Consider the following 22044-nt stretch of genomic DNA (forward strand, 5'->3'; position numbering starts at 1 on the left):
AACAAACAGGCCATGAAGATAAGCACTGCTAGCAAGCCAAGTTTCGCCGAGAGCAGCTCATACTGTCCTCCGTCAGACCCCAGGGTGGATGGAGGCAAATGGGGTGAACTCACACCAGTCATGAACCTCTAACTTTAACTTTCTCAGAAGGCGGTCAGTCTCAAGGGTGTCACCCTGAGCTCTGTAGAGGAAGGACAAGGAAAGCTGAGCTGAAAGCCATAGGAAGCAAACAGAGAAATGCGTCAACAGTCGTCCCAAGGAAGAAAACAGTGCGAGTCCTCCAAGGGATCAGCATTGGGCTACATGGCCATCTCTTTCCTTGAACACCAGGCAGCTGATACCCTCAAAAAAAAAATTTCGCAGGGCCTGTAAGATGGAGCTCTTCCACCAGGTCTATGGTTGTGGCCGGTGCAGAGAGAAGATCTATGGGCCCCCAAAGGAAGGTATTCCACCACATTTTAACAGTGGTGGCCAGCAGTTCTCCCCTAGTCCCCAGCAGGGGTAGGTTTGCGCTTGTTGTTGGACTCTCTATTTCTGTTAATTGTTGTCATTATAACAGAGGTTTTAGTGGACTTTGTATTTCTATTTTTATCTTGTAACCCGCCACAAGCCAGCTTCGCCAAGAGTGGCGGGAAATAAATTCTAATAATAATAATAATAATAATAATAATAATAATAATAATAATAATAATATGCATCTAAAATACGCATCGGATTTCCCCTTCCCTATATTTCATCGTAATAAAAGGCTCGATCTGTCCCACATCTCAGCAGTTGGCTTCAGCTCTTCAGAGACCGTAGAGGTTATTCTCCACCGTTTCCAGCAGATGGCGGTCTCGCACCCTCCAGCACTGACCTCCTTCTGAGTCCAGGGGCACCTTTAAGACCAACAAAGTGTAATTCCAGGCATAAGCCTCCATGTGCCCACACGCTTCTTCAGATGCCTTCTGTCTTCTCAGATCACAACAGGATCCATGCCACTGACGTCCTCCATGCCGTTTGGTACCTTTCAACCCAGCCTATTCCAGGACTCCCAACTGTGATCAATGACCACGGATCGGCAAGTGATTCAGGTATTTGCGCTGGCGTGCCTCTGAACCCTTCATTGGCCTGGGGTCAATTGATCAGGGCTTTACTGACCCAGGGGAAACTCCACGGGCTTGCCCTTGGCTGCAAACCAGGAGCTTCAAGGGAGTGTGCACAGAGTTGCAGAGAAGGGGGAAAAAAAAGATTTCATATGTCGTCCGGTTCGGCCCTCCCGTTCAGGCACTCCGCAAGCAAACATCTAAAGAGTAGGGGAAAGGTTGTGCACACCTTTGGAGCACAGCCAAATGCAAAAGCAGGATCTGGGCAAATATCTTCTGTGAGGGCCAATCGAACAGACACAAAATGCAGCACGAGCTCGCCAGAGGTCTTTAACAGGCCAGGTGTGGCAAAATGTAAAAAGACAGAGGGGGCCTGGAACAGATTATTCAGGATTCCGTGCTAGATTTCCATGACAGGCTCTCTGTATCCAGCTTGGTGTAGTGATCAAGAGCAGGAGCCTCTAATCTGGCAAGCCGGGTTTGATTCCCCACTCGTCCACAAGCAGGCAGCTGGGTGACCTGGGGCTAGTCGCAGTCCTGTTAGAGCTGTTCTCGCAAAGCAGTTTCTCTCAGCCTCGCCTACCTACAGGGGGTCTGTTGTGGGGGGAAGAGGGGAAGGCACTGGTAAAGTGTTTTGGGACTCCTTTGGGTAGTGAAAAGTTGGGTATAAAACTCTTTCTTCTTCTTCAGCGTGGTTGTGGGCATGCTCATCTCCACCCACCACTCAGCCATGAAGCTGGCATCCTTGGACTTTCTATGAACCAGCCTTTTTAGGTTGAATATTAAGGGAGAAATGTCCCCCTGGCAGGAGTTAGGATTGCAGAAGTCCCTTCTAAGCTGACCACTACTGTCATCTTCAAAGGGGTCTGCTTTGTAGGTAGTCTCCTTCTGAGGTATGCAGGAAGCAACCCAGGAGAGAGGGCCTTCTCGATCATGGCTAATTGCCACAGACGAAAGCAGGGGTAGTCAAACTGTGGCCCTCCAGATGTCCATGGACTACAATTTCCATGAGCCCCCACCAGCAAACGCTGGCAGGGGCTCATGGGAATTGTAGTCCATGGACATCTGGAGGGCCGCAGTTTGACCACCCCTGGTCTAAAGAGAACCTCCACCTTCAGAGGCACTCCACCTCGGAATCCCACAGCCAGGCGGCAACAGCAGGGCGACATTTTGGCCTCTGCGCCTTGTGGCTGGACCACCAGAGTAACTGTTTGGCCGCTGTGTGAGACAGGATGGTGTTTGGTCACAGTATAGCCATGGGTGTGACCCAGGAGTGCTCTTTTCATGTCCTGATTCTCCCACTCTGTTTTGTTTGGTTGCCCAGATTCCGACAGCGGGATCACGCACGGTCACTTGGGGTACGTGCTTTCGAAAACGTATTCACCAGCCGACGACAGCTACGGCTGCTTGGCTGGCAATATCCCCTCCCTCGAACTCATGGCCCTGTATGTCGCTGCTGCCATGCACGACTATGACCACCCAGGAAGAACCAACGCCTTCTTGGTTGCGACCAGTGCTCCTCAGGTAAGAAGCGCCAACTTCCCCGGTTCTCGCCAACCAGACCTTCTAAGCCAGGGGTAGTCAACCTGTGGTCCTCCAGATGTCCATGGACTACAATTCCCATGAGCCCCTGCCAGAAAATGCTGGCAGGGGCTCCTGGGAATTGTAGTCCATGGACATCTGGAGCACCACAGGTTGACTACCCCTGTTCTAAGCCCCCACCGAGCTGAGCAAATAAATATGTAAAAATAAATAGAGCAGCCTTTTGAAACCTTTTGACCATGGAGGAGTCCCTGAAATAATTGTTCAGGCTCTGAGGACACCAGGAAGTGAGGTCAGCGGCCCACGGCCTGGAAGTGGCATGTCGCCGGAGGTACGAAAAGAGGTGACATTGCCACCAGTGTTAACAGGCCGGCTGAAAGAGAACTGAGGGGAGGGGGGTAGAGAGAGGCGGCGGTTTAAGGCAGGGTTAGGCATGCAGGCTCCTCCCCCTCCCAGGCACAGAAACCACGAGAGAACTCACTGATGCTCTGGAGGGAGCATGTTAGAAGTGGCTGGTTCCCTGCCTAGTGGCCAGGTCCATTAAGGCAGGAGGGGAAAGGTTGCGGACCCCTTCCAGAACTCCCATAGATCCTGGGAGGTCCACAGACCCCTGGATGGGAATCCCTGCACCTGAGGCTCAACAGATCTCCCACATATCTGGCTTCCTGGAATTGCAATAATACAGAGGCCGTCAAGGACCTTTGGCATGCAAGCAAGTGGAATCCATTTGGCTTGTTAGGTTTACTTTCCACCATTCCTGAACACAATCCATTAAAGCAGGCTTCCAGTCTGGGGTACCCAATGTGATGCCTGTGGGTGTCATGGCAACCGCCAGGACCCTTTCTAGTGCCTGCGAACTGGTTTTAGATAGTGGTTAGGGACAGGTGGGACTTTTGCCGAGCAATCCTTGTGATTGGCCATTGGAGATTTGATTGGCTGTGCATATTTTTTTTTTAACGTTGCCTTGGCAGCAGCTGCCACTACAACACAAGGATCTTCCTTGTGTGGCTAAAGGGAAGCAGCAGCCGCCATTTTGTGGTTGGCCCTGCCTCCTGCAGCAGCCATTTTGTGGCTGTGCCCACCATGCTGTGTCACAAGTCCAAAACTGTACACAGGCTGAAAAACGTTGGGGACCCCTGTCCTACTCCCTTACATTTCCGAACATAAATGTTTAAGTTTGTGAGAAAATGTTTAAGCTTCTGGGCCAAAGCAATCCCCAGAGGAAGGGTGATGTGCAGAAGAGAGAGAGAGAAAAAAAAAAACAGGATCACACAATCAACAAAAATGGGAGCGTGAAATAGGCCATTGATTTTGTAGCATGCTAAGTGCATACTTAAACATGTTCTACTAACCTCTTCCTTCCTTCCTTCCTTCCTTCCTTTTGGAATTTATATCCCATACCAACATATGTCTGTCTTCCTTCCTTCCTTCCTTCCCTCCTTCCTTCCTTCCTTCCCTCCTTCCTTCCTTCCTTCCTTCCTTCCTTCCTTCCTTCCTTCCTTCCTTCCTTCCTTCCTTCCTTCCTTCCTTCTTTCCTTCCCTCCTTCCTTCCTTCCTTCCTTCCTTCCTTCCTTCCTTCCTTCTTTCCTTCCTTCCTTCCTTCCTTCCTTCCTTCCTTCCTTCCTTCCTTCCTTCTTTCCTTCCCTCCTTCCTTCCTTCTTTCCTTCCTTCCTTCCTTCCTTCCTTCCTTCTTTCCTTCCCTCCTTCCTTCCTTCCTTCCTTCCTTCCTTCCCTCCTTCCTTCCTTCCTTCCTTCCTTCCTTCCTTCCTTCCTTCCTTCTTTCCTTCCCTCCTTCCTTCCTTCCTTCCTTCCTTCCCTCCTTCCTTCCCTCCCTCCTTCCTTCCTTCCTTCCTTCCTTCCTTCTTTCCTTCCCTCCTTCCTTCCTTCCTTCCTTCCTTCCTTCCTTCCTTCCTTCCTTCCTTCCTTCCTTCCTTCCTTCCTTCCTTCCCTCCCCACAGGCTGTTTTGTATAACGACCGCTCTGTCTTGGAGAACCACCACGCCGCTGCTGCCTGGAACCTCTTCATGTCCAGACCGGAATACAACTTCTTGGTCCATCTCGACCACGTGGAGTTCAAGCACTTTCGATTCCTCGTCATCGAGGCCATTTTGGCCACGGACCTGAAGAAACACTTTGACTTCGTAGCGAAATTCAATGCCAAGGTAAACCCGATTTCTCAAGCATCTTTGGGTCGTAGATTGATTGATTGATATTTACATTTGTATACTGCTGCCTCCAGCCAGCTGGCTCGCAGTGGTTCAACAATCCAAAGCTTTTATTTACCCATATGGAAAAATAAATATCTACACAGCAAATTATTTGTGCAAGTAAATATTTTCTGATAGAGAGCCAGTATCAGGGTTAAGAGTGCTGGACTAGTTTCTGGGAGGTCTGGATTCCAATCCCCACTCGTGGTCCAGTCTCTCTCTCTTACAGGGTTATTCGGAGGATAGAATGGAATGCAGGAGAAGAATGTAAGTCACCTTGAGTCCCTATTGAGCAAAAATGAAGCAAATAAATGCATTTTTTTTTGTGGTTGCCCAATGTCTTTCCCTTCGGCTGGAACCCAGTGTAGTGTTGTTGTTGTTAGGTGCGAAGTCGTGTCCGACCCATCGCGACCTCATGGACAATGATCCTCCAGGCCTTCCTGTCCTCTACCGTTCCCCGGAGTCCATTTAAGTTCGCACCGACTGCATCAGTGACTCCTTCCAGCCACCTCATTCTCTGTCGTCCCCTTCTTCTTTTGCCTTCGATCGCTCCCAGCATTTGGCTCTTCTCCAGGGAGTCCTTCCTTCTCATGAGGTGGCCAAAGTATTTGAGTTTCATCTTCAGGATCTCCTCTAGGACTGACCGGTTTGTTCGCCTTGCAGTCCAAGGGACTCGCAAGAGTCTTCTCCAGCACCAGAGTTCAAAAGCCTCAATTCTTTGATGCTCGGCCTTCCTTGTGGTCCAACTTTCGCAGCCATACATTGCAACTGGGAAGACCATAGCCTTGACTAAATGCACTTTTGTTGGCAGGGTGATGTCTCTGCTTTTTAGTGTAGTGTAGTAGACCACAAAGGGTGACTTAGTTGGTCCCCATTCAAGTTCCAGCAGAACCACAAACTTCACCTTTAGCAGACTTCTTTTATTCCCCTTGACTCCCATTCGTCAGACAGGGATAATGATACTTACAGGGCTGCTGTAATGACGCGTAATGTAAAGTAGGTGAGGGCGTCAGACCTGGAGATCTCATCGGTTACCTGCGTAGGCTGTAAAGTTATGGGAGCCTTTACTCTGCTGATGTGTGCCTGCCAGGTGAACGACGATGTCGGCATTGACTGGACCAATGAGAACGACCGCTTGTTGGTGTGCCAGATGTGCATCAAGCTGGCCGATATCAACGGGCCGGCGAAATGCAAAGACTTGCATCTGCGGTGGACGGAGGGCATCGTCAATGAGTTTTATGAACAGGTGAGCAGGCACAGTTACTCTGCAAAGTAGTAATTAGCACCTTAGAGACCAATCGTTTCTCAGTGGAACAGGCTTCCTTGGGAGGTGGTGGGTTCTCCATCTTTGGAAGTTTTTAAGCAGAGGCTGGAGAGCCATCTGGTGGAGAGGTTGATCCTATGAAATCAGGCAGACTGTAAGTGGGTGAGCAGTAGAGATTGTGTCTGTGCTTGGCTCTTGTGGCCCTTTCTTGCATGCCCAGGGAAATGCAGATTGCCACTTTAGGATCGGGAGGTAAATTTCCTCCAGGCCAGACTGGACAGGGATTCTGGGTTGTTTGTTTTTTTGGAGGGGGGCATCATCTGGGGATGGAATTCGGGCCGCTGTGGGTGGGCAGGTAATTGAGAATTTCCTGCATTGTGCAGGGGGTTGGACTAGATGACCCTGGAGGTCCCTTCCAACTCTATGATTCTCTGATATTTCTCATGGGGTTTGGTTATCTTCCGTAAATCATTTCTCCAACAGGGGGAGACAAAGGCCTTGTTACAATGCCCAGGCACAATAGCTTTGGGTTAACTTGGTGGATATTATCTGGATTTTGTTCTTTTTTTCTAGTGATCCCTGACAGGTGAGACTAGAGGCTGGCTTGCACCTCTTTAAACTGCAGCAGGGATACTCACAGAATGGACACTCCTCCATGTCAAAATCCTTTGTGCATAGAATATCAAAGAGAGGACTGGCTTAGAATTTATTGCCAGTGTATTGGAAGGGTTAAGAAGTTGGACCAGTACCTGGGAGACCTGGGTCTGAATCCCCACTTGTGCTAGGGGTGACTTTGGCCCAGCCACCCCCTTTCAGCCTAACCTACCTCACAGGGTGGTTGTGACCCTGAAAGACCATTCCAAACTTTAAAGAGATGAACAACCCTGATTTAAAAAGCTTTAAGACCTAAACTGCCACCCTGTCCTAAAGAACTTGACCAAACTGATAAAAGGATAGATCAGGGAAACAGGTGGTATTAAAGCATGGAATGACGTCATGGTAGAATTCAACTAGCTCCCCCCAAACATGTTTGCACTCTTCATTTGTTCCAATACTAGCCTCTTGGACAGGTTCTGATGTTTATACTGAACCTTAAAATTAGAGTCCAGTAGCACCTTTAAGATCAACAAAGATTTATTCAAGGTGGGAGCTTTCGAGTGCATGCACAGAGTGCAAGCACTCGAAAGCTCACTCTTTGAATAAATCTTTGTTGGTCTTAAAGGTGCTACTGGACTCTGATTTTATTGTGCTACTTCAGACCAACACGGTTACCCACTTGAATCTATTATACTGAATCTTGACTGGGTCCCTGATTTATTGGTTTTCGCCAAGAACTTTGGGGGACCAGGTAAGTCAACAAGTGAGCACGCTGGTGGAAACACTGATGTCCGCTTTGTCCATCGCATGAAGCCAAGTTGTAACCTCGTTTCTCTTTATCTTGAAGGGGGATGAAGAAACCAGCTTAGGACTCCCCATCAGCCCGTTCATGGACCGCTCGGCTCCTCAGCTGGCCAACCTCCAGGAATCTTTCATCTCTCACATTGTGGGACCTCTGTGTAACTCCTACGACTCAGCAGGGCTGATGCCGGGGAAATGGGTCGAGGACAACGATGAGTCGGGAGATACTGATGAACAGGAGGAAGAAGATGCAGCGGAAATGGACACCTGTGAAAACCCCGAATCGAGTATGTTGTTTGAAGATGGTTAGATCAGATGGGTTTCTTTTCTTTTTCATCATTGAGTCTCCTTGGGGTGGGTAATAAATGATGGGCTTCCAGTTTTATATTGAGAATTAGGGATGTGTAATTTGATTTGGATTGCCGAAAAGTACCCAAATCGGTCTTGATTCAGGCACAAATGGGCCAAATCTGGTCCAAATCGCCATTCCCTATTAAGTTTAAATGGACGAATCAACCTTGTTTGAATCACCGAATCGCAATTCAGCAAAATTTATCAGTTCAGACAAGTGGCTCATTAAATTTTAAAGGTAAAGGGGAATGGAGTAAAGGTTTCCGTTTTTATTTTTTCAGGCTCAGGAGGGTGGGGGGCATGAGGTAGAGGCACCAAACATGCAGTGGGGCTGTAGGAGGCACATCTCAAAAGAACCTCCAAGTTGCAAAAAGTTTGGACTAGGGGGTCCAGTTCTTTGGTTGCCCCTATCCAATCTCCGTTATTTCCCAAGGCCCAAATTTATGAACAGACCAGAGAATCTGCTCTTTTCTGCAATAGGAAATATTGGAGGTCGTAGTCAGAGCTCCCTCAGCCTCACCTCCCTCACAGGGTGCCTGTTGTGGAGAGAAGAAGGGAAGGCGATTGTAAACGGTTTTGAGACTCCTTTGGTATCCCCCTGATATCAAGCCTATACTATTCTAAATGTAGTTTAACCCCATCACTGCAGGTCCTGTCTGCTGCCATCAGAAACCACTCCCTGACCTCTTCCAAGTGAGTCCTTCAGATACTTCAAGAGAGCCATCCTGTCTCCTCTCCACCTTCTCTTCTCCAGACTGAACATTCCCAAATCCCTTAGCCTTTCCTCACAGGGCTTGATCTCCAGACCCCTGGTCATGTCCGACGTTCTCTTCTGCCCCCTCTCCATTCTACCCACATCCTTTTTTAAGTGAGTCCTCCAGAACTGCACGCTTTACCCCAGGTGCAGCCTGACTCACGCACAATATGCAGCGGTAGTCTGAGGCTGTGTCATCAAGAGCAGAGGGACCTTCACAGGAACCTTCTCCCACCCCTGACATTCCCAGCATCGTACATTTCCACATAACAATATAAGAAGGAGGAGGAGGAGAAGAAGGAGAAGAGTTGGTTCTTATATACCGCTTTTCTCTCCCCGAAGGAGGCTCAAAGCGGCTTCCAGTCGCCTTCCCATTCCTCTCCCCACAACAGACACCCTGTGGGGTGGGTGAGGCTGAGAGAGCGCTGGTATCACTGCCCGGTCAGAACAGTTTTATCAGTGCCGTGGCGAGCCCAAGGTCACCCAGCTGACTGCATGTGGGGGAGTGCAGAATCGAATCCGGCATGCCAGATTAGAAGTCCGCACTTCTAACCACTACACCAAACTTAGGTGACTTAAAGGCCCCAAACGGCATAACCTGAATGGCTTTGTCATGATCTTCCAAGCAAAATTTCAAAGCGTAATAAATGCTTGAATGACCTCTGTGGAGAACCCCCGATTTGGGAGGGGGCATCTCCCAGGAAACCAGGGATGGAATGTTCCAGCATGGTGCGAAGTGTAGAATAGAGGTTTCTTCTGAATAAACCTGAAGGTCCCCTACTGGGCACTGAGCTGGATTTGGTCTGTGCCCAAGAGAAAAAGCTCTTTGTTTGCGTCAAGGGGGGAAAAAACTCAACAACTTCAAGGACTCAGCATTTTGGCTCCTACTGCAGGCTTGCTTTAGGCCACCTGCAAATGCTAATCTATGCACCCATTGCTTTGGGACAAAATCTTCTTTGATGTCACATTCTCCTTTTGGTGTCGTCGTTCCCCCCCCCCTCCTCCTAAAACTTTTGAACAGTTTTGTCATTCAAGTTAGTTGCCCCTTTGAAGAATGACGTGTGGTAGATTTGTTTGCTTGCTTTTGAAGGAGGAGAACAGATTCCAGGTTTTGTTCCATTGTGATTCTTAACAAGAGATTGACCACTTTGGTTGAGCGCCCTTTCATTTCTCTGGATGAGACTTGCTCAACCTTTTTACTGTTCAGAAATTCCTGTTTATTTTATAATGTACTTATTTAACAGAGTAATCAGCTGATAAAGAACTGGACTTCTTTAATTGAGGGGTACCTCTAATTACTGTTGAGTTCAGCGCATTCCAAATAACTTGACATTTGGTGCACAATCTGGCAAAAATTCCGGGCCAAACGAGATGATACGCGTGGCATGAGTCAGCGATCCCAGGGCTCTCTGTGGTAGAGCATCTGGTTTGCATATGGAGACCAGACCCCCTGACTCATGTGACTCATATTGTTGAGTTTCCTTTTGGTCATCACTAAAGCCCTCTTTCCCCTGAGATGTAAACCTGTCTCTGGCATGTACCACTGCAGATGGAAGGTCCTATGACTCAATCCTTCTTTATAGGCACACAATTCCCTCCCGATCGCTAAGTGCCTGAAATCTCATTTTTGTGGTGGAGGGAATTTCTTGTACAGGGGTATGTTCGCTCATACGGGCCCTGACATAGTATCCGAATAGGTACCATCCACATATACTATCTGGATGAGAAATTGGCCTTAATCCCATTAAAAACAGTGAAACGTAAAAGGGAAGTCCCACACTGTTGCTCTCAGTGGGATTTTGTTTGTATAGTGTAGAAGTGGCCTTATTCCCTTCACCAGGCATCACAGGGTATACAAGCCTACAAACAGAGGACTGTTCAGTGGTAGAATATGTGCCAGTGAAGCTCTATCTTCTTGATGCTTGTGGGGCAACAGTAGGAAGGCTTCTGGAGTTCTGTCCCTTTTGGTGGACCTCCTGATGGCCCCTGGGTTTTGGCCACTGTGTGACACAGTTTGTTGGACTGGATGGGCCATTGGCCTGATCCAACATGGCTTCTCTTACGTTCTTATGGCCCTGCTGGTGGACCTTCTGATGACACCTGGGTTTGGGCCACTATGTGACACACTGGATGGGCACCTGATCCATCATGGCTTCTCTTACGTTCGTATGTCCCTGCTGGTCGACCTTCTGATGGCCCCTGCGTTTGGTCCACTGTGTGACAACAGAATGTCGGACTGGATGGGCCATTGGCCTAATCCAACGTGGCTTCTCTTATGTTCTTATGTTGTCTTAAATCACTGTTCAGTATTTCACATGCTCCCTGTGTTGTTTCACAGGGAAGAAGAGGAGAAAAATCTACTGCCAGATAACCCAGCACTTGTTGGAGAACCATCAGATGTGGAAGAAAGTGATTGAGGAAGAAGAGAGGAGAGCGGGGATCGAAAAGGCGACCCTAGAACCCCCAGCTTTGCACCAGTCCTCCGAACAAATAGAGTCCATCAAAGAGGAGGAGGAGGAAAAAGGGAAGCCCAAAGGGGAAGAGGAAAGCACAACGTCGGAAACGAGTCAGTGACAATGGTGGGATTTTCTAAGCAGTATTGGAAGAAGGCAAGGACAACCCACGTACCCGTTCCTTCAAGCCAGCACAACATTTTAGACACGACACTGTAGAAATACGGGATGCTGATGCACCCCCCAACCCCTTAATTTTGTTTCTTTTTCATCCTTTTTTTTAAATACAAAAAAACAAAACAATGAAATACCTTGTTTAAACTCTTGCGCTCCGAGCAGCTTTCACCGTGCGACGAAACCAACTTTTACAAGACTTTTCGTACAGGGTGGGGAATTATAAATATATATAATTATATTATATTATATATTATATATATATAAATATTAGCCTGGGTTTATCAGCTGTGCATTTCTTTTTTATTTTATTTTAAAAGAAAAACAAATGGTGATATAGTAACTGTGATAATGCGGGGGGAGGGGGGAGGAGAAGGGGAGGGGCTTGTAAACGGATGCATGCCGTTCAGGAAGCGGTTCGTTCTTGCTCTTCGTGTTTTATGGCGTCAAGGCAATATCGATATGATCTGCAGACATCGGTATTCGTGCAAGCCGGTGTTGCGCAGGTGTCATGGAAGCCTGGGGAGGCGGAGCTTTGCCAACGCCCCCTGGAGGCTGGCACTGGAGTGCATGTGAATAAGACTTGACCTCAAAGGAACCGAAAGTAGCCTCCATACAGGCCCTCAATGTAGTTTGTGAAGGGAGACCTAAGTCTTTCTCTTCCCGTCCATCTCGCCACACTTGTGTGATTATTTCCCCCTTCCGTACGGCATGGTAGAACATGGTAGACCATGAGGCCCAAAGTGGCATTGAATTCAATGCAGCAGTGGCCGCCAAATAGCCTGCAGTCTGTCAACGGGTCTCGTTCATCACTTTTCTAATGATTTTTCCAAAGGGAGGTTGGGTATTCCTTGTTTGCCTCCACAATCCGCTTAGGCTTTTCCACATGGCAAGAGGGGGGAGAGAGAACACAGCCGGTTAGCAATGGTTGTCGTGTCCAATGGCATTCCCAGTTTGACTGCAGAAACAGGATGCATTGTAGGAAGAGAGTTTTTGAACCCTTTCATAATAACCATGTGATTTCGTATCCCCTGTAAGCTCATGGCATGTCAAGCGCTCACCCTTTTACCATTGAGTAGCAGCGAGACAGGATGCTTGGTCATCGCTTGTTATATGGTAGAACAGCACCTAGTCTTCAATATATATTAGGGATTTTCAAACTTTCTGCCTTCGGGGAACACTTTTTGCATCTTCTGTTACCCAAGAATTGCAGTGGGCCTGGAAACAAATTCAGAGATGTACACAAAACAATATGCAGGCATCCAGACTCTCCCCATTGCTCTACATGGAATGAGAATTAATCCTAAAGCGCACACCCCCAGGGTATTCTTGGTGATGCACAATGGGATGGTAGTTGTGAATTTCCTTCATTCTGCAGGGGGTTCGACTAGATGGCCCTGGAGGTCACTTCCAACTCTATGAGGTCACTCAGCAGTAGGATGGGGTGTGTACAAACTGGGATTCATTGTCCCACGTGACCGACATTCCTGTGGAAGGAACTTCCGACTCCCAGGCATCTCCAGAACATTGTTTAAAAATCAGTGATCAGGATCACAGCAGGTTCTGCTTGGTGCCCAAAAGCTTCAACACAGAAGATGAAACTTTTAGCGCCCTTGTTCTGCCACTGTCTCTACCCCAAGGGAGTCATTCCTTTGGTGTGAAGGTTCTTCTCCCTTACAGAATCCGGTGTTCAATGGGGAGGTCATGTGACTAATGCGTCCTGATGCAGTGGTGCTCATTCCACAGCTCTTGGACAGCCACCTTCCCAATTACCATCAACCAAAAAAAGCCACATTTGCTTCTGTCCCTTCCATTCCATCTCAGGGAGGCTTGCAGCTTACTTGTTCCTCCAGCGGCAGCTATTTCAATGTGGGAACCACCTGCCAACCATAGGCCCTCCCAGAGAAGGGCCTCGTACACTTTCTTGAAGCATGGGACATGTGCCGCATGGGGGAACTATTCAGAAGAGCCACAGATATCTCTTGAGCCAATGAGTGAGTACCACTGTCCTTGTACAGTTTTTTCACGTGCACGTTACTTGCAAAACCAAAGCCCCACCTCCTGTGTTCCTGATGTTATGTTGGCCCAAGAGTGAACCAGATTGACTAAAATGGAACTTGCTTCTGAGTAGATCAGCTTAGGCTCTCTCTCAAAAAGTCAGCTTTGTTAGAGAGGGAAATGACATGAATTGAGAAATTGAATGCTTTTTCCCTCCTTCCCTTCCCCCATCTTCCTTCTATTGATGTTTCCTAACATCGGGGGTAGAAGGTATTATTTCTCAATCTCAGCAGTAGGAATGGGATGTTTGGAATTGTCCAGGGTCTGTGAAGGCTGTCTTTGAGGTGCTTCAACAGAAGAATATAGATACCTCTCAGAAGTCACTTAAGTAGAGATCAAAGCATGCTGTTTACCTGCAAGAGGGGCTATAAGAAGGCAGCTGGATGCTGGTATGTTTCTGAAATACCCCTTGACTATCTCAGCTGTGATACAGTCTCTTTTTTTTGAATTGGAATTTGTTGTTTTAAGAAATAAAAGACCTTCCATGGAGCATAGGATTCCTTACCCTAATTAACCTTATAAAACCTGGGTTTTAAAATATATACCATACATTGTTTTGCTTTTGGTTACCTCCATGTAAATATGAAGACAATGAGGGTGGGAATGTCCTGTAGCTAATGATCAGGGGTAGGTTTTTGTAAATATACGTTGTTTTTATTTTTTTTTAAATGACATGTTTTTATACTGTGTAACCATTTCCACTTTTGACAACCAAGACCTTGCATTGGGGGGGGGGGGAGATTGTGAAGGGTCTCAGATTGCCGAACTGTGAGCATCAGCTGTTCGTATCCTAGTTTAGGATTCACCAGAACACCAAATTTTGGCACATCCCAAAAAGGCTCTGAAATCCAGTCAGTGTTCATGGCCAGATGCATTTGTTGTGCTGTTTGTGGAAGGGAGGGGGATCTGCTTGCAGAACTGAATATTTCAGAGGCGAATTGTGTCGGTGTCCCGTAGAAAAGCCAGCTTTGAGCCCAGTGGTACCTTCGAGAACAACAAGATGTTTGGGGAACGAACTTTCGCAAGTCAAATCTCACGCAAGTCAAAGCTCCTTTCGTCTCTGAAATTCATATCTCCAAAATTTTGTTGGTCTCTAAGGGGTTACTGGACTCAAATCTAGTTGTATAACTAACCGCATGTTCAGAACTTGTACCCAAGCGATCATCCTTGCAGGTGTATCAACCCTTGCACCAGTACTATGGCAATACTATGGGGAAGACATCTGGGTCCTCAAGCTGGCTGCATCTCAGTGTATCCAGGCCAGCTGGATAAATTCAGAGTGATGCAGCTGGGTCTTTCACCACAGCATGCTTTCTTCCCCAGTATATAACTCACATTTTTAAATGGTTTATAAAAGCCATGGACGGGGAGAGGGAATACAGCTTTTCAGCTGTCACTGAGATCACAGTAATTGTTATAATGGGGAAACATTCCAAACCTGCCAAATAGTTCCCCTGAATTGGCTTCAATGGCTACAAAATAGGAATATCTAGAGGAACCAGGAAGTATGTTGGGAAATCCTGAGGTTTCTTTATGACCCTGGAAGGTTTTCCCAAATGGGTGGGAGTTAATTATTTTTTAAAATATATTTTAAATTTGTTACACATTTATTGTGTGGTATGACCATATATGGTCTTGTTGGTCTTGTTGACCCACCCACCCCTCCCTAAATGGCCAATGGTGGGCCTGGAGGGGGTGAGAAGGGGAGGAGCCCCAGGTGGGCGTGTCCACAGCTCTGCTTCCCCACCATATTCTGCACGATTGCACCACTTTTGGGGCTTCTCGAAGACTGAGGAATGTTTTGGAGGTTTTTCAACGATAAAACAGCTAAGAAACGATGGCTTAGATCAACTCTGAGGGGGAAATCAGAAGTTTACCTGGTTGTCAATTGTTGCCATTGGTCTTCACAAACAAGCTTGTTGGCTTCCAGTTTTCTGAGCGAATGTCTACAGCATGAGTGTGACTCTCATCATATTCCTTAGCATGGTGCATGCAATGAGCAAACTTTATAAGTGCATGGATGCTCTAGGCCAGGGGTAGTCAAACTGCGGCCCTCCAGATGTCCATGAACTACAATTCCCAGGAGCCCCTGCCAGCATTCGCTCCTGGGAATTGTAGTCCACGGACATCTGGAGGGCCGCAGTTTGACTACCCCTGCTCTAGGCTGATCCTGCATTGAGCAAGGGGGTTGGACTAGTTGGCCTGGATGGCCCCTTCCCAATCTAGGATTCTATGAGTCTTGTTCAGCAGTGGAAGGGGCTGCCTAAGGAGGTGGGGAGCTCCCCCTCACTGGCGGTCTTCAAGCAGCGGCTGGACAGATCCTTATCCTGGATGCTTGGGGCTGATCCTGCATTGAGCAGGGGGTTGGACTAGATGGCTTGGATGTCCCCTTCCCACTCTTATGACTCTAGGATTCTGTAAGATAAAAGGGGTTATAAAATCCTACTCTTCTTCTTCCCTTCCTTATCACAGCTTCCCATAGCAATCTTTCCAAAGCTTGAAAGCAGTGTCATATAATCAGACACAAACTGTAGTTGGGCCCTCAGGGAGTCAAATGACAGGAGTTAATCCATCATAGAACTTTATCGGGGTGTGATGTGAAAAAGAAGAAGGTGAAGCATGTCCACCAAAAGCCCCAGTCACAGTGTGAGCTGGGAGAATCTGGTTCCACTTAATATGCAACAATGCTTGGGTTTCTTGGCCAATCAGATCCCACCTTCTTGCAGGCTTCTCTCTGCTTAGAGTGATCCACTATGGACTGAACTTTATAGCCACATGGTAAACTCACAGCAAAGCTTCCTGTTTCCTGTGAGGAAGCCCCCTTTTATTGATTTGCCTAGTAGAGGTGAACCATTCCTTAAAATCAGATTTGGAGAGGGGCCCCAACTCAGTGAAAGAGCATCTGCGTTGTATGCAGAAGGTCCTAGGGCTGATCCCCAGCTTCTTCAGTTAGAAGAACCAGGTGGTAGATGATGTGAAGGACCTCCACTTGAAGCTCTGGAGAACTGCGGCCAGTCTGAGTAGACAATACTGTAGCCGATGGACCAATGGTCTATCTGTTCCACTTAAAAATTCTAGTAAGGCCTAGGAGGAGGAGCGTGTCTCATTGCTTGAGTGCCACTCAGTGCTTAACACCCACTCAGCATGGCTGTCCTGCCCTTGAGTTCCTCCTCCTCCAACCGGCTTGCCTGTCTGTCCAGCGGCCAGCCAATCACCTTCCATCCCCCGCCCTCCTCCTTCCACTTCCTTCCGAGGCTCGGAGGCTGCAGATTTGTTCACAGGGTCATCTGCGCTCAAGGATCTTATATGCACATTCCCCCATTTGCAATGACCCTTGGTTTCCCATTTCGTCTGAACCGAGTCCCAGCCTAAACCAGCTCGACTGAATCATGCCATCCCAAAACCTTTTGGGCCCTTCAGTGTGCTTGATTACCCAGATACCTCCTCTTAAAGTATCCATTTCAGCATAAGAACCTTATCCCTTGGGGAATATCTTTTAGATGCACTTATAGGATTTGGGGGAGGCTGGCTGCAAGGAACGTAAGTGGCCTTATCATCATCCAACTAAGGATAGCCATCATTGTGGCAGTAGGAGTTGAACTGGACACCAGGGGTTATTCACTGTCTGGCTGAGGATCGGCCTGGTTGCTGGAAAATTTGGGCATCCCCCCAGCTGGCAGTGTGGCTCTGGTGTAATTATCCTTGGAACAGCGACTTTTACGCTTGGGTGGCAAAGCCAACAACTTGAAAAAGAACAAGTCAGAATGCCTCTCATTTCAGGGCAGAGAACGTGTGCCGGGATTCCTGCTACTGTTTCTACTGTAGGCTGTAACCAACAGTTAAACAATTTAACAACGAGTAGAGATAGAAATACAGTTTACCTTATCTCTCCTTTGAATAGTAATCAAACCACCCAAACAGACTCTAGATCGGTACCGTTTTCAATGTAGCCTTTTCATCACTGGTGGTTTCCTGAATACAAAAGAATACAGTGAGTACATTCTTGTGAGTCATTATTTCCTGAGTACCAAAGAGAACATATTTTTCTTTACAAGTTGGTTACTCCAATTTCTAACGTTGCATGCCTCCTATTGCGATTTTATGAGCATAAAGTCATCAACTGGCATTGTTCCTTTAGGTATCCTACAAATTAAAATGTGCGTATTCACCAAAAGCTTGCATTTTTTGGCCTATCAAAGGACTCAAGGACCAAGTCTAACCAACTAGAATGTAATGAGGATCTAGTCCTTCACTAATTCTATGATCTAAAATAAAATAACAACATTTTAGAACTCACGAGGAGGTATGTATAATGTATTTCTATCTTAAATTGTTTAACTGTTAGTTATAGCCTACGGTTAGGTTCTTTCCTCTGCTGCTGTATTCATTTTGAACTGTCCTTTTATCGTAGGCTACTGTTCCTACTGCATGCCGTCATTCACCCCTTAATGACGTTCCAAATGGACAGGGGATGCTGAGCATTGCAGCCAAAGGGACCAATGGAAGGAGTGAAATGAAACAGCAAAGAATAGTGAAGTCACCTAATCGTCAAGCCCTCTAAGACAGAGATTCCCAAGCAGTGTTGACTGGAACCCAGGGGCTCCGTGAGAGCTCCCCAAGGGCTCCCTGGCCTTCCCCCTATATCCTGCCTTAATGGACTTGGCCACAAGCTATTCCTAGCCGCTTCCATTGACCAGGGGGTGGTGCTGTTGTGTGGTTACCGCCCCTGGGAAAGGGGGTGGAGCCTAGATGCCTACTCTTGCCTCAAACGGTCTCCTTTCCCCTTCCTCAGTCTTCCTCAGGCGTGGCAGGGGGCGTGGCCAGCTGACATCACTTCCAGCCTGGTTCCGGGGCTTCTCAAAGCCTGAAAAATATTCCAAGGGCTTCTCCAAGGTCAAAAGGTTGTAATAGGCTGCTCTAAGAAACAGGAACTTTAATACATAGGAACTGGAAAGCAAAGTTGAATCGTCATTCTGCGAGCTGATAGATAAAGAGCTTAAAGCAAGGAAGTTGAATTCTTGGACTCTGCCACTTTTTAAATGTCCTTCTATATTTAAAAAAAATGCTGTGAACTAGCATGGGAAAGGGGAAATTAACTCACAGTGCAATTCTAAACAGATTTAGACTCAATAAGCTCAAAACGGGTTAATTGTTTAGGGTTGTATCGTAAATCTCTTGGATGTTCCAGTTTACCATGTGCCTAGAGAGCTTTTTATAATTCCCTGCCACAAGATCTGAAGTAGCGTGATCCAGAATAATGTATTGTTCAGAGAACAATGAAAACGGGTTGACCAGAGACACAGGAGGAGCCCCTAGATCAGGGGTAGTCAAACTGCAGCCCTCCCGATGTCCATGGACTACAATTCCCATGAGCGTTCACTGGCAGGAGCTCATGGGAATTGTAGTCCATGGACATCGGGAGGGCCGCAGTTTGACTACTCCTGTCCTAGATGTTCATGGATCTCCCTTGGTATGCGGGGGGGGGGGGAGTTGGACATTGAGTAAAAGAAAGAAAACAAATATCCCTCCAAAGGAAATTGTGACTTTGTGAAATTCTTTCCAGCAGGATCCAGTGATTCTTGCTCGTTTTTGTGGCCTTTCATGAAGGCTAGTGAAATTCATGAATGAGAGAGACATCAAAAAGATGGCTATTCGCAGTAAGTGTTGTTGAACCTCTCTGTCCGGGAGCAGTGTATCCCTAAATATCAGGTGCAACGGGTGAATGAAATATCTTTGTGCCCTCTTGGTTCCCAGGGGCACCTGACTGTTTAGAGCAGGGGTAGTCAAACTGCGGCCCTCCAGATGTCCATGGACTACAATTCCCAGGAGCCCCTGCCAGCGAATGCTGGCAGGGGCTCCTGGGAATTGTAGTCCATGGACATCTGGAGGGCCGCAGTTTGACTACCCCTGGTTTAGAGAAATACCCATGAAACGGGCCTCAGGTCTGACCCAGCAGGGTTCTTATATGCTTAAATCCGTCTGAACTGAAGAGTTAATTCCACATGGCTGATAAGTCTGCCCAGCATGGGATTATATGTCATGTGCCAAATGTTGACATTCTAGAGAATGGACCAGTACGGAAGATCAATTCATGTCATAATGAAAATGCAAGTTGTGTCTTTTTCTTTTGTGGACAGCAGAGTAGACACTGGATTAGTTGAATTCTGGCAGGCTATGGGAGATGGGGCAGAAAGTGGCTGGAGAGGTATCCCAGACTCCTGCTGCTTGATCTCAAGTCCCTTTTTGAGAGCCAGGTTGGTACAGTGGTTGTAAGTGGTAGCCTCTGATATGGAGAACCGGGTTTGATTCCCTGCTCCTCCACATGCAGCCTGTTGGGTGACCTTGGGCCAGTCATGGTTCTCCCAGAGCTCTCTCAGCTCCACCTACCTCACAGGGAGTCTGTTGTGGGGAGAGGAGAGATAGGTGATTGTAAGCCTCTTTGAGACTCCTTTGGGTAGTAAAAAAAACTCAGCTCTTCTTTTTAGTACTACATTGAAGTGCTCAGACTGTGTTCTTCAACCCCAGTTCCTTTAATGCCATAAATGCATTCAGGCTGATTCCACACAAGGGGAGAAGGCCAGGCAGGTGTTCGTATGGCAGCGGGGCTAATCCCTGCTTCCACATGACGTCGCTGCCAGCCCAGTTTAGAGCTCTTCTGCCCCACATTAAGGGAATGCACATATTTTGCACATTCCCATTTGTCACCATGGGCACCATCTGTGGCCAGGACAGGATAGGCTTGGGTGGACACAGAAGAGCCAGGCCTTGAAGGCCCAGCTCTACCCCTCCTGCTGTGTACCAGCGGGGACAAAAATAATGTTCCAGTTGGCTCCACAACACCACGTGGCCAAATTGGTCATTTTTTTTATTTGCAGGAAGATGGGATTACATTGTAACAAAATCCCACCTTCCTGTAAATACCTCCCCATCGCCCCCCATGTGGTAGAACCTTCCACCCCGGCTGCATTGTTGGAGTGCAGAAATCTGGGGTGGACAGGGTCTGCCACTGATATCTGTCCCCCGTGAGGACACAGGAAGCAGCAGAGTATGCTGCTCTGCCGCACCGAACTGGTGGCATCTCAGAGCGACGCCACCCGTGCGGAATGGGACACAGTGTAACTTGCAAGCCAGAATAAATTCTTTCCCTCCCCCCCTCTCCATGGCCAAACCTGATCATAGACATCAGGGAAGCTTGCAGAACTTTGAAAACATTTGTTTCCATATGTTGTCGTTGACCTTGAGCATATGAAATCAGATTGTTTGCTAAAGATCAGGGTACATCAAACATTTTAAAAAAATGATTGTCCAATCCGGAATATCCCTGCTCACTTTGAGGACTTCAGCTAAATTTTGCATTCAACCTTTATATGGATTTGGCCCTCTCTGCAAATAGGCAGGGCTCGGGAGGCAAGGGGGTACGCAGTACACATACTGTGGCTGTGTGGCGTTTTGTTGGATCAGGCCATCCAAGTGTAAACTGCTGACGAACTGTGTCCTCTCTATTGAAATGCAAATCTCTACCATGGGCCTCAGCCGAATCTCCATTAATCAGTCCCCAAAGAATCCAGCACCTTTATTTATGCTCAGCACTCATAATCAGCCAGTATTGGAGGGCCATGTTGAAGATCTGTGAATGTTATATGGAGGAGCACAATTCCAGATTAACAACTGGGAAGCCCAGATACTACTCAGGGGGCTAGAGCCGGCCTAAGGGCCACCCATTGCTGATGCCTGCCATCTTACCATTGGGTCACATGCATGTTTTGGATAAACAAATTCCTCCTTCTCCTATGGCTTATATTCACGTGTCTGTGTGTGTAATACCCACACTGGATGATGCTCAAGATTTTTGTGTTCAAGCCGTAATCACATCACCTGCACACCATCACGTTTGAAATACGTTAGGCACCCATGTCCTACCAGGTTCAACGAATCTGCCAAGGTGATTAAAAGATTCCCTGGGCAACCCTTCGTAAGATGACTTTGTACTTGACGGTCACAAGACTTGAAGCCCATTCCGGCGTTCCAGGATAAGCGTCAAGTCCACTCCTTTGCCGATTGACGCTTTTAAAGGGATTTCAATCCTATTTCCAGTTTGATTCCAGGCCCGTGAGATTTGGTGCACCTCTCTGATACACGGTGCCTATCGATGGCGCCCGAGGTCTTTTCTAATCCAAATTTTCGACAAATCACCACTGTCCTTGTTCAAAGGATTTCCTTCTAAATGTTTCCCTGGATCTGTTTATTTTTTTAAAAAAAAACAATAAGCTTCTCTTTGCAAACTTTATAAATGCATTATCTTGAGGATTTCCTCTAAAGCAATATTTAAAGCTGAAAAGGGGCATGACCCAGACAGAGTTAAAGCATTTCTAAGTCCCTCTAAGTGATGGTTTCTGGTGATATTAGGCGGGCATTGAAGGACCTGGTGTCTACCCCTCCAAGCTAAAACAGGACCCGGAGGGTACAATAACCTGTGACAAAATAATGTGTGAGAGGAAAATCTTTCTCGCTCCCCTTGCCTCCTGCTTCCACTCCCCTCCAACTCTCTCTGATTTGAGATGGAACTTCCCCAAGATGGGCGGAAAATCCCCAATATCGATTTTGGCCACCAAGAAGGTAAACGGAAGGAGGGACACATCGGCCTTTGTTTTGGACCAGTGAAGCTTCGCACCCGAATTTCCCCCGCGAACCCCAGTGGGATTTGCAAATGCTTGGCTGTGCCTAAGTCACGCCCTGAGAAAACTGCCAACCAAAGTAG

The 22044-nt window shown here is 47.5% G+C and overlaps 1 protein-coding gene across 2 annotated transcripts in view; it reads left to right on the plus strand.

Moving 5' to 3' along the window:
• Positions 1-11512, plus strand: part of PDE3A (phosphodiesterase 3A) — a 273848-nt gene extending 262336 nt beyond the window's left edge. For both annotated transcript variants that reach the window (XM_077340139.1, XM_077340140.1), the window contains exons 11-16: positions 960-1073; positions 2410-2609; positions 4586-4789; positions 5925-6080; positions 7543-7783; positions 10940-11512. In XM_077340139.1, the coding sequence (XP_077196254.1) occupies positions 960-1073; positions 2410-2609; positions 4586-4789; positions 5925-6080; positions 7543-7783; positions 10940-11175 (1151 nt within the window). In that variant the 3' untranslated portion in view covers positions 11176-11512. The remainder of the gene's footprint in view (positions 1-959; positions 1074-2409; positions 2610-4585; positions 4790-5924; positions 6081-7542; positions 7784-10939) is intronic.
• The last annotated feature ends 10532 nt before the right edge of the window (positions 11513-22044 follow it).

Source organism: Paroedura picta, chromosome 5 (assembly GCF_049243985.1).
Source record: "Paroedura picta isolate Pp20150507F chromosome 5, Ppicta_v3.0, whole genome shotgun sequence".
Lineage (NCBI taxonomy): Eukaryota > Metazoa > Chordata > Lepidosauria > Squamata > Gekkonidae > Paroedura > Paroedura picta.